Source organism: Pristis pectinata, chromosome 10 (assembly GCF_009764475.1).
Source record: "Pristis pectinata isolate sPriPec2 chromosome 10, sPriPec2.1.pri, whole genome shotgun sequence".
Taxonomy (NCBI): domain Eukaryota; kingdom Metazoa; phylum Chordata; class Chondrichthyes; order Rhinopristiformes; family Pristidae; genus Pristis; species Pristis pectinata.
The window spans coordinates 14,141,250-14,157,231 of record NC_067414.1 but is presented as its reverse complement, the minus strand read 5'-3'; the positions used below and the strand labels follow the sequence as shown (position 1 = coordinate 14,157,231).

The 15,982-nt window shown below is 43.5% G+C and overlaps 1 protein-coding gene across 7 annotated transcripts in view; it reads right to left on the bottom strand.

The window, feature by feature from the left end:
• Nucleotides 1–6,857: 6,857 nt before the first annotated feature.
• The window catches only part of znf451 (zinc finger protein 451), a 41,361-nt gene continuing 32,236 nt past the window's right edge, over nt 6,858–15,982 (bottom strand). For all 7 annotated transcript variants that reach the window (XM_052025154.1, XM_052025153.1, XM_052025151.1 and 4 more), the window contains 5 exons: nt 14,834–14,998; nt 12,848–12,978; nt 10,729–10,915; nt 8,822–8,908; nt 6,858–7,593 (listed from right to left, as the gene is read on the bottom strand). In XM_052025154.1, coding sequence (XP_051881114.1) covers nt 7,547–7,593; nt 8,822–8,908; nt 10,729–10,915; nt 12,848–12,978; nt 14,834–14,998 — 617 coding nt within the window. In that variant the 3' untranslated portion in view covers nt 6,858–7,546. The remainder of the gene's footprint in view (nt 7,594–8,821; nt 8,909–10,728; nt 10,916–12,847; nt 12,979–14,833; nt 14,999–15,982) is intronic.

The window sequence follows — 15,982 nt, the reverse complement described above, 5'->3', positions numbered from 1 at the left end:
GATAAAAACTGAAGGTAGAAGGAATTATAATTTGCAGGGATCCCAAACTGTCGCTCTCTGGCCCCAGTTTTTTGACCAATTACATGGTGAATTTAATTTGAATTTACATCTAAGTCGATGTACAGTGTGCGTCCACTGTGGATCAATGGATTGCTTTTTTCCCTTTTATGCCAGGAAATCTGCTTAAAATCTAGGCTGAAGGAGTGCGACTCTTAACAGAAAGATCATCTTTAGTACAAGGCACTAAGGTAGGTCCTGTTACCTAGGACCGTGGTGAGAATCCACCCTGGAATGTTGTGGGTACCTGCAGTCTCCTCACCCAAGGAAGGCGAGATCATTACAGACTGTGCTCTAGAGTGTTCTGGTCGCCTTATTATAGGAAGGATGTGGAAGCTTTAGAGAGGGTGCAGAGGAGATTTACCAGGATGTTGCCTGGATTGAAGAGCATGTCTTATGAAGATAGGTTGAGCAAACTAGGGCTATTGTTTTTACCTGTACTACCTCAATGCACTCTTTACTAACTTAGTGTAACTGCAGTGTATAATGAATTCATCTGTACCAACAGTATGCAAGACAAGTTTTTCACTGTACCTCAGTACAAGTGACAATAATAAACCAATATCTGGAATGTTGCCTCATTAAACCCAAGAACCATACATTCCAGTTAATATGTTGATGTCCATTTTGTGAATCCTATCTAGAAACAAGCCATCCAGGCCAGCAGCAGTGTTCTTTTTACAACCACCCATAGCATTTAAAACCTTGTCTGCAGTAGAATCTTTGAAAAGTATATTATTAGTCCAAGATAGACTCAGGCTAGAGAAACAAAGGACTGCAGATGCTGGAATCTAGATGAAAAACACAATGATGCTGGAGGAACTCAGCAGGCCAGGCAGCATCCGTGGAGAAAAGCAGGCGGTCAACATTTCCCATCAGGACCCTGCTTCAGGACTGAAGATAGGAAAAGGGGAAGCCCAATATACGGGAGGGAAAAGCAGAGCAGTGATAGGTGGACAAAAGAGGGGAGGTGGGGGTGGGCACAGGGTGGTGATAGGCAGGTGCAGGGGAAGAGGGGAGAGCAGATCCACTGGGGGATGGGTCAAAGGTACGGAGGCAGGTGGCATGGGAGGGGGGTGGGGAAAGAGGAGAGGAAAAGTGGAGAGAAAATGGTGAGGAGAAAAAAAGAGGCTAGGAAAGGGAAGAGGCAGGGGAGGGGGTTTGTTTACTTAAAGTGGGAGAATTCAATGTTCATGCCGTTAGGCTGCAAGGTCCCTAGATGGAAAATGAGGTGCTGCTCCTCCACTTTGCGTTTGTACGTCTCTCAGCAGTGGAGGAGGCCAAGGACTGACATATCAGTGATGGAGTGGGAGGGGGAGTTGAAGTGACTGGCAATGGGGAGATGCAGGTCGCGGTTACGGACGGAGTGAAGGTGTTCTGTGAAACAGTCGACCAACCCGCGTTTGGTCTCGCCAATATAGAAGAGGCTACATTGGGAGCACTGAATGTAGTAAATGATATTAGGGGAGGTGCAGGTGAATCTGTCTCACCTGAAAGGACTGTTTGGGTCCCTGGATGGAGGTGGTGTAGGGCCAGGTGTTACACCTATGGCGGGGGCAGTGGAAAGTCCCCGGGGTGAGATGGGTGGGAGGAGAAGTGAACTAGGGAGCTGTGGAGAAAAAGTGGTCTCTTGGGCTAAATTTGTTAATATTAGCTTTATTCAGAATGGCAAAATAAAATTTAAAAATGCTTCTCCCAACTATCTGTTCCTATGGGACAACCCTCCTCTGCGGGCATCTTCTGCCATGGGGGAATTCAGTTCGCAGCCACATTTCTGACTTGCAAACTGTTCGGGTTACGAACCGGGGAGGACATCCTAAGCAGTTTCCATATTTATTACAGCCCTGGCTACCCTTGTGAACCATTTGGGGCATTCTAAGATTATGAAGGAAATGACCAGCCTTCTGTCATGTTGCTTCCATAACAGAGTTAACATGTGAAAAACCATGACAGTTTGCCCAAGGCAAAATCTAAATAAAAGAAACTTGCTATTTGGTTAAGGCATCCGCCCCCAACATCCTCAGGCTCTGCATGTTGGTGGACACAAGAGTTTATTTGCTGGACTAGTAACCCCAGGACCCAAATTAACAATCCAGAGACCCCAGTTCAAATCCCATTACTGCAGCTATGGAATTTAATTCTGGATGAATGACTTTCTTTCTCCCTATCTCCCTCCCACCCCCACCCCCAAACTACCAGATTGCCATAAAAAACACGACCTGATTCACTAATCAGGGGAAGAAATCTGCCATCCTTACCTGATTTGGCCCATGAGAGTCCAGACCCATGATTAGGAATCCTTTCAGTGGTATCATTACCACAAGATAAAACAGAAAAATAAAAATGGACTGACCATCTGCATTGACCGAGGCACAGGATTCAAACATGGCAAAGTCACTCTCAATCTGGTCAACCATGCAAAATCCTCCTCTCAAACATCTGAAGAGTTGTCCCTCAGACCAGTCAAGCAGCAGCCTGACATAGTCCTCCTCACAGAATAATACCTTACACACAGCCTGGATTCCTTCATCACAATAGCTGTTTGTGTCCTGGACCAGTGGGACAGACCTACCAGAGGTGGCAACTCAATGGTATACAGGCAGGAGGGAGTAGCTCTTGGAGTGCTCAAGATCAGCAGCAAACCCCATGAAGTCTCATGGCATCAGGTCAAACATGGACAAGGAAACCTCCACCTGATTACCACCTACTGACTTCCTTCAGATGATGAATCACTGCTTCTCGATGTTGAACAACATTGGAAGCACCACCTGAAATAGCAAGGGCACAGAATGTACTCTGAGTGGGGACTTAAATGTCCATCACTGAGAGTGGCTTGACCACTGACCGATCTGGCTGAGTCCTAAAGGACATAACGGCCAGACTCAGCAGCAAGTGAACCGACATGGGATTTACCAACTTGACCTCATCTACACCAAGCTACACATGCTGGATGCATTTGCCCATGATACTATTAAAAGAGACCACTGTACAGTGCTCGAGATAAACCCCAACTTCGCACTATGTTGTGTGGCACTACCATTGTGCTCAACAAGATGGACTCCGAACAGATCAGGCAGATCAAAACTGGGCATCCAAGAAATGTTGTGGACCATGAGCAGCAGTAATAGAACCACAGAACAATACAGTACAATACAGGCCCTTCAGCCCACTATGTTGTGCAGACCTTCAAACCACACCTAAGACGATCTAACCCCTTCCTCCCACATATCCCCATCTTAAATTCCTCCATATGCTTATCTAACAATCTCTTGAACTTGACCAACGTATCAGCCTCCACCACCGCCCCAGGCAGCGCATTCCATGCACCAACCACTCTCTGGGTGAAAAACCTCCCTCTGACATCTCCCTTGAACTTCCCACCCATTACCTTAAAGCCATGCCCTCTTGTTTTGAGCATTGGTGCCCTGGGAAAGAGGCGCTGGCTGTCCACTTTATCTATTCCTCTTAATATCTTGTACACCTCTATCATGTCTCCCTTCATCCTCCTCCTCTCCAGTGAGAACAGCCCCAGCTCCTTTCGTCTCTCCTTGTAACCCATACTCTAATCCAGGCAGCATCCTGGTAAATCTCCTCTGCACCCTCTCCAACGCCTTCACATCCTTCCTATAATGAGGCGACCAGAACTGGACACAGTACTCTAAGTGTGGTCCAACCAGAGTTTTGTAAAGCTGTATCATTACTTCATGGCTCTTAAACTCGATCCCACAACTTATGAAAGCTAACATCCCATAAGCTTTCTTAACTAACCTATCCACCTGCGAGGCAACTTTCAGTGATCTGTGGATATGAACCCCCCAGATCCCTCTGCTACTCCACACTGCCTGGAATCCTGCCATTTGCCTTGTAGTCCGCCTTGGAGTTTGTCCTTCCAAAGTGTACCACCTCACACTTCTCTGGACTGAACTCCATCTGCCACTTCTCAGCCCAGCTCCGCATCCAATCAATATCCCTCCGTAAGCTTCGACAGCCCTCCACACTATCCACACCACCACCGATCTTTGTGTCATCTGCAAACTTGCTAACCCACCCTTCCACCCCCTCATCTAAGTCATTAATAAATATCACAAGTAGAGGTCCCAGAACCGATCCCTGTGGGACACCACTAGTCACAGCCCTCAATCCAAATGCTTCCATCCACCACAACCCTCTGCTTTCTACAGGCAAGTCAATTCTGAATCCACACGGCCAAGCCTCCCTGGATCCCTTGGCCTCTGACCTTCTGAAGAAGCCTACCATGAGGAACCCTGTCAAATGCCTTACTAAAATCCATGTAGAACACATCTACTGCATTACCCTCATCAATCTTCCTGGTCACCTCCTCCAAGAACCCTATCAGGCTTGTGAGGCAAGATCTTCCCTTCACAAAGCCATGCTGGCTGTCCCTAATCAGTCCATGTTTCTCTAAATGCTCAGAGATCCTATCTCTCAGAATCCTTTCTAACAGCTTACCTACCACAGATGTAAGGCTCACTGGTCTATAATTCCCTGGACTATCCCTACCACCTTTTTTGAATAAGGGGACAACATTCACCACCCTCCAATCCTCCGGTACCATCCCGGTGGACAGAGGACTCAAAGATCCTAACCAACGGTTCAGCAATATCCTCCCTCGCCTCATGAAGCAGCCTGGGGAATATTCTGTCAGGCCCTGGGGACTTATCTGTCCTAATATTTTCTAACAACTCCAACACATCCTCTCTCTTGATATCTACATACTCTAGAACATTACCCTCACCAACATTGTCCTCAGCATCATCAAGACCCCTCTCCTTGGTGAATACTGAAGAGAAGTATTCATCGAGAACCTCACCCACTTCCACAGCTTCCAGGCACATCCTCCCACCTTTGTCTTTAATCAGACCTACCTTTACCCTAGCCATCCTTCTCCTCTTCACATACGAGAAAAAAGCCTTGGGATTCTCCTTAACCCTACTCGCCAAAGCCTTTTCATGTCCCCTTCTCACTCTCCTCAGCCCTTGCTACTCTACATTCTTCACAAGCCCTGATCCTTGCTGCTTACACCTTATGTATGCTGCCGCCTTCTTCCTAACTAGTTATTCCACCTCCCTTATCACCCACGGTTCCTTCACCCTGCCATTCCTTCTCTGCTTCATCAGGACAAATTTATCCCTAACATCCTGCAAGAGATCCCTGAACAATGACCACATCTTCATAGTACATTTCCCTTCAAAAATGTCATCCCAATTTACACTCCTAAGTTCTTGTCTTATAGCCTAATCCACCTTTCCCCAATTAAATATCTTCCCATCCTCTTTGCTCCTATCCCTGTCCATAACAACGCCAAAGGTTATGGAGCAGCGGTCACTGTCCCGCAAATGCTCACCCACCGAGAGATCTGTCACCTGACCCAGTTTATTACCTAAAACTAGATCTAATATGGCATCCCCTCTAGTTGGCCTGTCAACATACTGTGACAGGAATACATCCTGAACACACTTAAACTCTGCCCTAAGCAGGTGCCTAGCACTAAGCAGGTGCCAATCAATATTTGGAAAGTTGAAGTCTCCCACGATAACAACCCTGTTATTTTTGCATCTTTCCAAAATCTGCCTCCCCATGTACTCCACCACAGTCTGTATCCTTGTGGCCTGACACATCCCTCTCTGCCATTGGTATCAAGCCAGAGGGGACTCAATCCTGTTACAAGAAAGTGTGTCAAGGGACATGCCAAGACCAGTATCAGGTGTATATATTATCGATAAAAATGAAGTTAAATTCATGTGAAGCTAAAACACAGGACTACATGTACAAAACAACAGCATGCAATGGGCATAATCAAAGGATCACATCAAGGCTCTGCAGTCCTGCCACATCTTGTGACAAGTGTTGTTGGACAGTTAAACACTAATGGGAGGAGACGACTCTAAGAATACCACATCCTCAGCAGCAGCAGAGCCCAGCACATAACTGCTAAAGGCTGAAGCGTCAGCAACCATAATCAGAAGTGCTGAATAGATGATCCAGTTCAGCTTCCTCCTGACATCTCCACCGGCACAGGAGCTGGTCTTCAGCCAATTCTATTCACTGCTTGTAACAGCAAGAAATGGCTGACAGCACTGGATACAGCAAAGGCTATGGAACTAGATAACATCCCAGCTATAGTACTGAAGGTCTGCACTCCAGAATTAGCCAAGCTGTTCCAGTAGTTGTAACTGCATTGTTACAAGAATCAGGGAAAATAAAATTTGGCTAATTATTGCCCAGTCCATTTTCAATCCACAGCAGTGATAGATAATGCCAGAGCTATTAAAGACGTACGGGTTAGGAAGTTGTGGGCATGCTATGTTGGCGCATAGAAATGTGGCGACACTTGCAGGCTGCCCCCAGAACACTCTACACAAAAGATGCATTTCACTGTGCGTTTCGATGTACATGTGACTAATAAAGATATCTTAAATGATACTCACCAGTGTCTCGCACTGCTCAGGAACAGGCCCAACCTGCACACGCTTCAGATGTCTGCTCACATCTCCCTCTAGGTTTCCCCAATCATTCTCTTTCCAGAATAAGTCATTATTCCTTTTCATGCTGAGTTTCCCCTTCAATGCATCATTACTGTCTTAACCACTTAACTCGCACTGTACATGTAACATGGACACAACGTCAGTGGCCATCAACCACTGATATCAAGGGTTTACATAACCATTATCTGCGCACAAATGGTGGATGATTAGATAGGCTCAGGTTTTTGAATTCCATCACAAAGACTTTGATTGAATGTGGATATTATGCCCACTGACCACCAACTGACTCAAAGTGGAGAACAAAGACAATTTTTATTTTCCAGTCTACTAACCAAATATAATCTCAGCACATTGATAGAGTTTTAAACATATACAGCATATGAAAAATATATATATACTTTAATAAAAGGCTACTCTTAACTCCTATAGTAAATTGAGAAAAGCAAGACAGACAGGCAAAGGGGAACATTCCTGGTTTTGAATGTTACCACTGCAGTTTTCAACAAAATGAATCACTCAAACATTTTAAAATCTTACATTTCAATGAAGGAAACAAAACTGAGAAAAAGAATCTCTCATCTGTTAAGAAGCCAAAAGAGTGTTGCAGTGTAGGCAACCTGCTGCAACCGCATGATAAGTGGATTGATCTAACAGCAATGGCTTCAAGCAGCAGAGTTTCTCAGGCTCCATCATTAAGAACACATGGTAACCATACACTTTAACCTACTGCATGTTTAACACACACATTATGGCTTATATACGTTTCTGTAGGTTTCCTGTTCTTTGACTCTTTTCTTACTTCCATCTGCAGCAAAGAAAAACTCTGCTTGACAAGCCAAGAATTATGATTTCTTCCCAGCACTGATGATCTACTATGGAAGGAACAACCACATTTTTCCTGCTTCTGTTGAGGAGTTTAGGCATCTCCAAATTTTTGCCCATCTGATCCACCGAGGGTTTTGCTTCCACCAGACCCCCCCCAGTTATCTTTCTTCCAGGCTCTGCAAAATGGCTTCTTCAATTTCAGCATCTAAAGATAACAGACAGAAATTTTGTGCATGATCAAGTTTTTCTCAAGTCCAAAGGACCATATAACACAGAAGGAAGCTGCTTGACCCATTGTGCCAGCTTTGGAAGGGCAAGACAATTAGTCCCAGTTCCATGCTCTTTCCCCATTCCCTTGCAATATTTCCCTCCTTCACGTTGTTATTCAATTTCCAGGTGAAAGGTACTATTGAGCCTGCTCGTGACACTTCTTCCAACTCACAGCTCTAAACAACTCACCGGCACCCCTCTTGTTCTGTTGGTGTACTTTAAAGCTGTGTCCTTTGAATACTGAGCCCAATGCTAGTAGACACAGTTTCCACTTATTGATACTGTTAATACCCTTTGATTTTTGAGGAGAGGTTAATGGGAGATTGGCCAGTTGTTAAAAAGGAGACCACCAAATTTATCCACTCTCTCCATATGCCTTGTAATCTTCCTAAAGCAAGGTGCCCAGGATTAGAATACTCCAAGCCAAAGCCTAAACAACAGTCCAGTTTCTGATCAGGACATAACATTTTAGAAGGAATACATTTCAGATACAGGCCAGTCAGCTTAACCACTCTGCATCAGTATTTATGCTCCACTCTATTCTCTCCCATCCTTCCCGACAAAGTGTATGAGTACATCCTAATTCTATTATCTTTCATATGCATATTTTGATTCTCCTTTAATGCATTTATGATATTCATCCAAACTATTCCATGACAGCAAGTTAATCACTCAACCCCCACACGAAAAGTTTACAGGGCAACACCAGCAAGGACCAGCACTAATTGGCCAATTGCCCTTGCGGGTGATGGTGAGCTACTTTCCAGAGGCAATGCAGACCTACTTCCAGAGTGCTGTTGGGAAGGGAATCCCAGAACCAAGACCCATCATCAATGAAAGACCAGTAAAGGCTCTCCCGACTTCTCTACTAGATTTCTTAACAGCGAGTAGAAAGTTAAAGCAGAGTCAGACATACATCACAGAAACAGGCCCTCTGAATCCACACCGACCATTAACCACACATTTACAAATCTTACAAAAGAGAAACATTTCCAAGTACTCTAGCCCAGCCAAATATATTTACCTTTAATGTTTCATGATAATCTTAAATCATGTTGTGGTCACTGTTGGTTAGATAATCGTGACAAAGGTATACATTTAATAACCATAATTTCACTGAAGAATGCTGTTTCAAAAGTTAAAAATTAAGAACAAGAGTGTACCTTCATCAGCAATATCTTGCTTCATCTTGGTTTCCTGCAAACTCAGTGCCAGCGTTTTTTGAAGAGCTTCATCTTCATCATCACTGTCTGGAGTTCAAAAACAAAGGTCAGTGAAACTACGGCAGTGCCTTGGCCAAATGGGAACCAGAAGCATGCTTGATTACCTCCCTTGCATTAAAGGAATGCTTCCCATTAGATCCTCAGTTTGGTTCTTACACAGCACAACCACGTACCATTCCCCTATTGGACCTACTTCATGTGCCTGTGCTCCAATCTGCAGTCCAAGAACACAGGAATGATGCTGCATCAGTGCTTGGGAATAAAGCAAAAGTGGAATGTCACTATGCTTTCTCAACGTGGCATGTGTGAAGTGAAATGCTGAGGATAACAATGCTCCATCGGCAAGTTCCCTTGATCCCAAGGAATTTTAGTTGTGTGGGGAGATGAGAAAACCTGCATTTGTTTTCCTTAAGAGTGGTTAAGGTCATGTGGAGCAAAAACAAGATGCTGGAGGAATGTAGAAGGTCAGGCAGCATCTGTGGAGGGAAATGGATAATCAACATTTCAGGTTGAGACCCTTTATGTGGAGATTGTTTTGTACAGCCCTGTCCAATTTGGTTTAATAAGGACAAAGTGAAACCATGTGTACATGCAGGAGGATTATTAAACTGCACATAAAATGTTCTAATTATTCCTCTGATTTATTAGCAAAATTAGTAGGGGTGGGGGGGGAGAAACACTATGATAACGTTTGCAAAGTATTGCCTGAAAGTACATTCCACTACCAATTTCAAAAAGGAACTGGACACAAACACCAAAGGAAAGAATTGGAGAGAAGAGCTCACTGGAAGGTATGCACAGACCTGACACAGGTACAAAGAGCCAAACAGCTTCTTGTTTTGAGGCACCATTCTCCAGTGGTCAACAAATCAACACACAATCAGCAGTGGGTGACCCTGCTCACAGTGGGCATTACACAAAAAAGTTGACCTGAAGAGTAGCTCAGATGGAGAGTGAAAGAGCTTACTGCTTAGATACCTACACATAGCAATAATGAACTGGGAGGCTGCCATTCAGCCCATCACATCTGTGACTGATCTTTGAAAGAGCAATCCAGTTAGTACAACTTCCCTACTCTACTGCAATTAAACCAGTATACATTTCCAGGCAAGTTTTAATTCATCGCGCGCCCCCCCCACCCAAACCCATTCTTTTTAATTAATAATGAAGTTCTTCACACCTGAAAAAATGCAAATGAGAGTAAATTTTTTTGAAATCGACTTGAACATATTTCACTCATCCAGACAAATGACATGAATCACAGCATCAGCGCTCTCCATTTAATAACACTGGTCCCTAAAACTCTTCCCTTTTGTTCTTTACTCTTGCCCACATTCCCCTGCTTCTGCTTGCTTAAAACACGTGACATCTTCAATTTCTGTCACATTAGGAGCAGGAGCACACCACTCTAACCCTTGAGCTTGCTCTGCCATTTAATAAGATCATTAGCTGATCTGGTTGGAAACTCAACTCCTCATCCCCATGGTAACCTTTCAACCCCTTATAAAGAATCTAGCTTACTCCACCTTAGAAATACCGCTACCTCCACCCTTAAATGACCCTAATACATTCATCATTTCTCCCTCTACAATGCTGCCTGGCCTTGCGCTTATTTCAGCTTCCAGCTTCTAAAGTATTTCAAGCTTATTTCCACAGTTAGATGGCCATATTGTAAAGAAAACTTAACCAAACGGATAAAAATTTGAATACATTCAGAAAAGCTTTTCAATGGGCATAATCGTTCTCAAAAATTTAATGTCCAACAGCAGTGTAAAATCATAGACACATTTATTCCAGTTAAGCAGCAGCACGGGATTTAATTTCTCTTTTATCATCTTCTGTCCCACCTTTTCCAATATCAGATATACTATTCAATAAGGCACACATCAGCTCCCCTTCCATCTGGTGAGGGTTCAGAACGTGGCCTGGCCGCATTGTCTTCTTCAACTGGTTCTTCAGTTCCTCAAAGCCCTTGTCTCCAGACAGTACGGTGAAAGGGATATGCTTTGGCAACTGCTCGTCCATCCGCCCAGCCTGTGGTTGATAGTAGGAACAAGAGGGATAAGATCATAGTGCAAAATGAGCGAGGATTGGAAAGAAGAGCACAGAATAAAGTAATAAAAAAAACTTTACTGGCAATCAAATCGCTCTTTGCCTCATCAGAACAGTTTAAATATGTTGGCGCCAGAAGTGTGGCAATACTTGCGGGCTGCCCCCAGAACACTATGCAAAATAATGTATTTCACTGTGGGTTTCGATGTACATGTGACTAAAGTTATCTTAATTCTAAGGGAGCACTTTAACTACAGAACTGCCCCAAGAACAGACAGTACACCTCAGGGATGGCAGAAGAGACTTTTGGGAACAGGACCCAGGATGTGGGACTTCAGCTCTACAGAACAATCGCAGAAGCTGGTTGGCTTAGAACAGAGTTAAAAGATTTAACAGGTTCAAAATTACAAGCACTTTTGACGGCAGAAGGGAGAACCTGTCAGAAAGCTGGGTCAGAATGGGCAAACTGGCACACCCTGCACTGTAAAATTCTTTGACATCTGTTTTATCCTCTAGGTTATTTGATTTACATCCAGTTAGGAAATTGTTGACCAACTTGAACAATTCGCAACTGGGAAATTTGTGACTACGCTTGTTAATAGACCTCCCCTGAGAGAATCATGGTTAAGTGCTCTATTGTCACATGTACGAGGTACAGTGAAAAACTTTGTTTTGCATGCTATCCATACTGATCATTTCATTACAACAGTGCATTGAAGTAGCACAAGGGAAAACGATAACAGAATGTAGAATAAAGTGTTATAGTTACAGAGAAAGTGCCATGCAGGCAGCCAGACAATAAGGTGCAAGGCCATAACAAGGTAGATGAGGTCAAGAGTCCATCTTATTCTACTAGGGAACCATTCAAGAATTTGATAACAGTGGGATAGAAGTTGTCCTTGAGCCTGGTGGTTTGTGCTTTCAGGCATTTGGATCTTCTGCCCAGTGGGGGGTGGGAGGAAAAGAGGAGACAAATTCTGGGATGGGTGGGATCTTTGATTATGTTGACTGCTTTACCGAGGCAGCGAAAAGTGCAGACAGTCCATGGAGGCAAGCTGGTTTAAAAGTTGGAGGGAAGTGAGGTTGATTTAAAATCATTATAATTATTACATATAGTAAAGGCAATAGTGTTAACTTTAATTGTGTCTAAATGCAGTGAATGGTAAAACTAAAGTAGTAACCATCATGTATACTGTTAAAAGGCTGTTATTCGGAATCCCACTGAGGTACTTGAACTTCAACAAGATTCAGCTTTGTCAATATCACTTGAGCTTTTTAAAATCGGGAAACCACTGACTGAAATGCCCAAAATAGTCCGCTGTCGTGTCTCACAAAGTGGCTCCTGTGATCCAGGCAAATCATTAGTACCATTTATTTAATGAATCACTGGGAGCAGCGCAAGGCTGGTAGTAATACTGGTTGTGCTTCACTTAACAAATTATCAAAGCTATGCCAAAAAGTACACCCGTTGAAAATCATAACACGAGGAATATTACTCAACCCCTCAACTGATTCATCCAGAAAACTCTCACTACCTTCTCCTGTCCCATTGTAGCATCCTGTCAACTCTGGGCTTATAAACCCATCTGTCCTTAGATGGGCAGAAAAATCCCACTGTGCTATTTCAATTAAGAGTGGAGTTCCCAACATCCAAAACTACTACTAAAGCTTACTCATTATCACACTACTGCACATAGAAGCTTAGTGTGGACAAAACTGGTTGCCATATTTCACTACACCACTTCTGAGCTGCTTCCTTGCAAGTTTGAATCTATAATCAATGCAAATTAGAAAAAAGCTGGAGCTCCATGATTAATAATTAAAGTCAAGCCATGGCTTTTATCTTATCCCCTACGAACCATTATTTATCAGCGATGATGCACATTAAAGAAAGGTTTTTAAAAAAATACAAACATGCATGCAGATGGCAAAGTCAGCAGCATCCTTCCTAGCACTGCACCGTGGATGAAGGAAAAAACATCCAGTATTGACAAGATAATTGTAGATACGACAGTTTTCCGGGGCTTTCCAATGAGTCTTTCCACCTGGGTGCAAAACAAAAAACACGATGAAAAAAATTAGCATAGAAAAATGAAGAGCTTTAAAATAGAATTACAAGGATAAAATGTTTGCTCAGAGATTCAACTCTTCAATCCAATACCCTCAAAGAATACATCTGAGGAGCTTTCTTCATTACATTACAATTACAACTTCCTCATAGTTGTCACATTTTAAACTTAATGTTCATTTAGTTGAAATTTGACTCTCGCCTCCCCGCCATTGTTTACGGTAAGCATTAGGGCATCGAACACTGGTTTCCTCTGGGTGTGCCAATATCCTCCCACTGCCCAAAGAGGTGTTGGTTGGGAGCCAAATGGAGGCAGCACAATGGCGTAGTGAGTAAAGCTGCTGCCTCAGTTCCAGCAATCCAACTTCACTCCTGACCTCTGGTGCTCTGTGTGGAGTCTGCATGTTCTCCCTGTGACCTTGTGGGTTTCCTCCCACATGCAAAAGACAGGCAGGTTGGTAAGTGAAACGGCCACTGTGAATTTCTCCCAGTGTGGAGGCGAGTGGTATAATGTGGAGGAAGTCGATAGGAACATTGGGAGAATAAAGTGGGATTGATGTAAATGGGTGCTTGACTGTCAGCATGGATTTGGTTGGCCAAAGGGCCTGTTTGGACAGTAAAATGGATCTGGAAATGGAGCTGGATGCCACATGGGGCAAGAAAGCAGCAAAGACAAGTAACAAGCAAGGACAAGTGGTTGTAGTAGCAAGTCTGGGTGAGAACATCAAAGAGCAGGACAGCAGCAGAAATCAGAGGGGAGCAGTGAGAGAGGATCTTTCAGAATTCCCAGGGGAAATCTTCTTCAAAGTGGGCATACCTTGAAGAGCCTTCACAGTGGAGTAGTAAAATGAAACAGCACCTGTTTGGGTGCTGTATTTGACTACAATCTCCATGATTAGTAGCAAGCAGGATTAAAAATGTGATAAGCAATAAACCAGAGCCAACAGGGTAGTCGTAAGTAGGGGTTCTGCTGAGGACACCTTTGTGGAACTGTATTTGATAAAACTACCAAGGCATTGGCCATATTAAATGTGGTTTAAAGATTCTGAGATTGGCAGGACTGCTATGCGAGGAGAGACTAGGCTTTGCAGTTTAGGAGAATGAGAAGGGATCTCATTGAATTTTATGAAAGTCTGACAAAGCCAGATAGACTGGACACAGGAGGCTTCCCCTGACTGGGGATGGAGATTAGTGGCATCTACAACAAGGAGTCACAATCTCAGGATCCAGGGCAAGATATTTGGGAATGAGATAATGAGAAAATTCTTCAGGTGAACCTGCAGAAATTGCTCCCACAGAGGGACGTACAGACCAAGTTGCTGAATGTATTTGAGGAGGAGAGAGGCAAGTTTCCAAATGAAGGGGTAGTAGAAGAGAACAGGAATATGGCATTGAGGTAGATGATAGTAGCCATGATAGTACTGAATGGCAGAGCAGGCTCAAAGGGCAGAATGGGCAACTCTTTCGTTTCTACAATTTGGATAGAGGTCAGACAGGAGCACTGCTGCAACTTGCAGATGACAAAGTAGAAGAGGTGGTCAATTCCCCAGAAGGTCAAAGGAAACAGCAAAGGGTTATTGGTAATCTGGGGGTGGGGGGGTGGGGGGGGGGGGGGTGGTGGAAGTTGGGTTAAAAGATCATTTGTGCTGGAAAAATTTCAATGCAAGAATAGAACAGGATGGGTGGAAGCAGACTGCCTCCAGTAGTTCAGAGGTTTGGATATGCAGTCAGATACAACATTAAATAGAACAGTCTGGCGTCATGAAAAGTGATCATCAGCAAACTGATCATCTTCAATGCATTTTTTTGGTTCTCACCACAACAAAACTAACCTTGAAAGCCCCAGAAAAATGTGCCCTGGTTAAGCTGTCCTGGTAAATGGTTGAAGAAGCCTGCCCAATTATCCAAATCAATAAAGACAAGGTGTGTCATTGTGCGAAGCAAGTCCAAGTCAGGCAACTCAATATCTTCTTCCTGGATTGTGGCTTCCTTTTCAACTGTTAAAATATCAGTGGGAAGAAAAAGAAAATTAAAAGGTTAGTACTGGTGCTAAGTTACAACTTCAAAAAAATTCATAAACAGTCCACACATTAATTTAGGAAGAAAACCTGCTAACTCCATCATTCACAACGATCCCAGATACCCCAGTGCCCTACCACATTGCTCACTGCTCCTACTTCCAGCAAGTTGCGGGCTAAAAATTTGAGCCAAAACATGCATGCTCCAGTTCAGGAAGAACCTGGCCCCTTGTCCTCCAGTACGTCAGGACTCAGCACCACTTGGAATAACTTTAACCATTCCAGCTCCAGAAAAATTAGGTCCAATGTAAACTAAGTCCAACCCAAACCAGTCCCTTTTCCTTTGATTAGCCTATTAGATTTGGCAGTGTTCTTGAAAAAGAGGAACTAGAATCTGTGCTATTTTTGACAATGACTTCACACAAATGCATGCCTCTGGAGCACAGAGTACAACCAGCACAAACTAGTCCCATTTTTTTTGGATATGAGCAATTCCAGACAAAACTAGTTGCTGAGCTCTACTGAAATCTTTCTCACACTATGCTTAGATGTTCAACAATAAAAAATTTGATTTCTAACCAGACTGCACAGTGACTACTTGGATGCAGGTGGATGATATTACAGAGATAGTCCTGGCGATGGATAGGATTTACAATCACGAGCTTAGCACAGGGTCAATTGAGAAATGTTTAGTTCAGTATCAGGATACATGTGGGGAATAGTAATTTGTGGCAGTGATCAATGACTTGTGGCAATAACTTATTATCCTAATACTCAATTAACATGCAAGAAACACTTCAATTTGGTGGAACTTCAAATGAAAGATTCTTAAACCATAACAGAAATTATCCCCAAAACAAACATCTTTACATTTAGAGCATTTAAACTGCCCTTCATGTATTTAATTTGCAATGGTTATGATCTCATTTAAATAAGGCTCCCAGAATGACCACACAAAAGGCT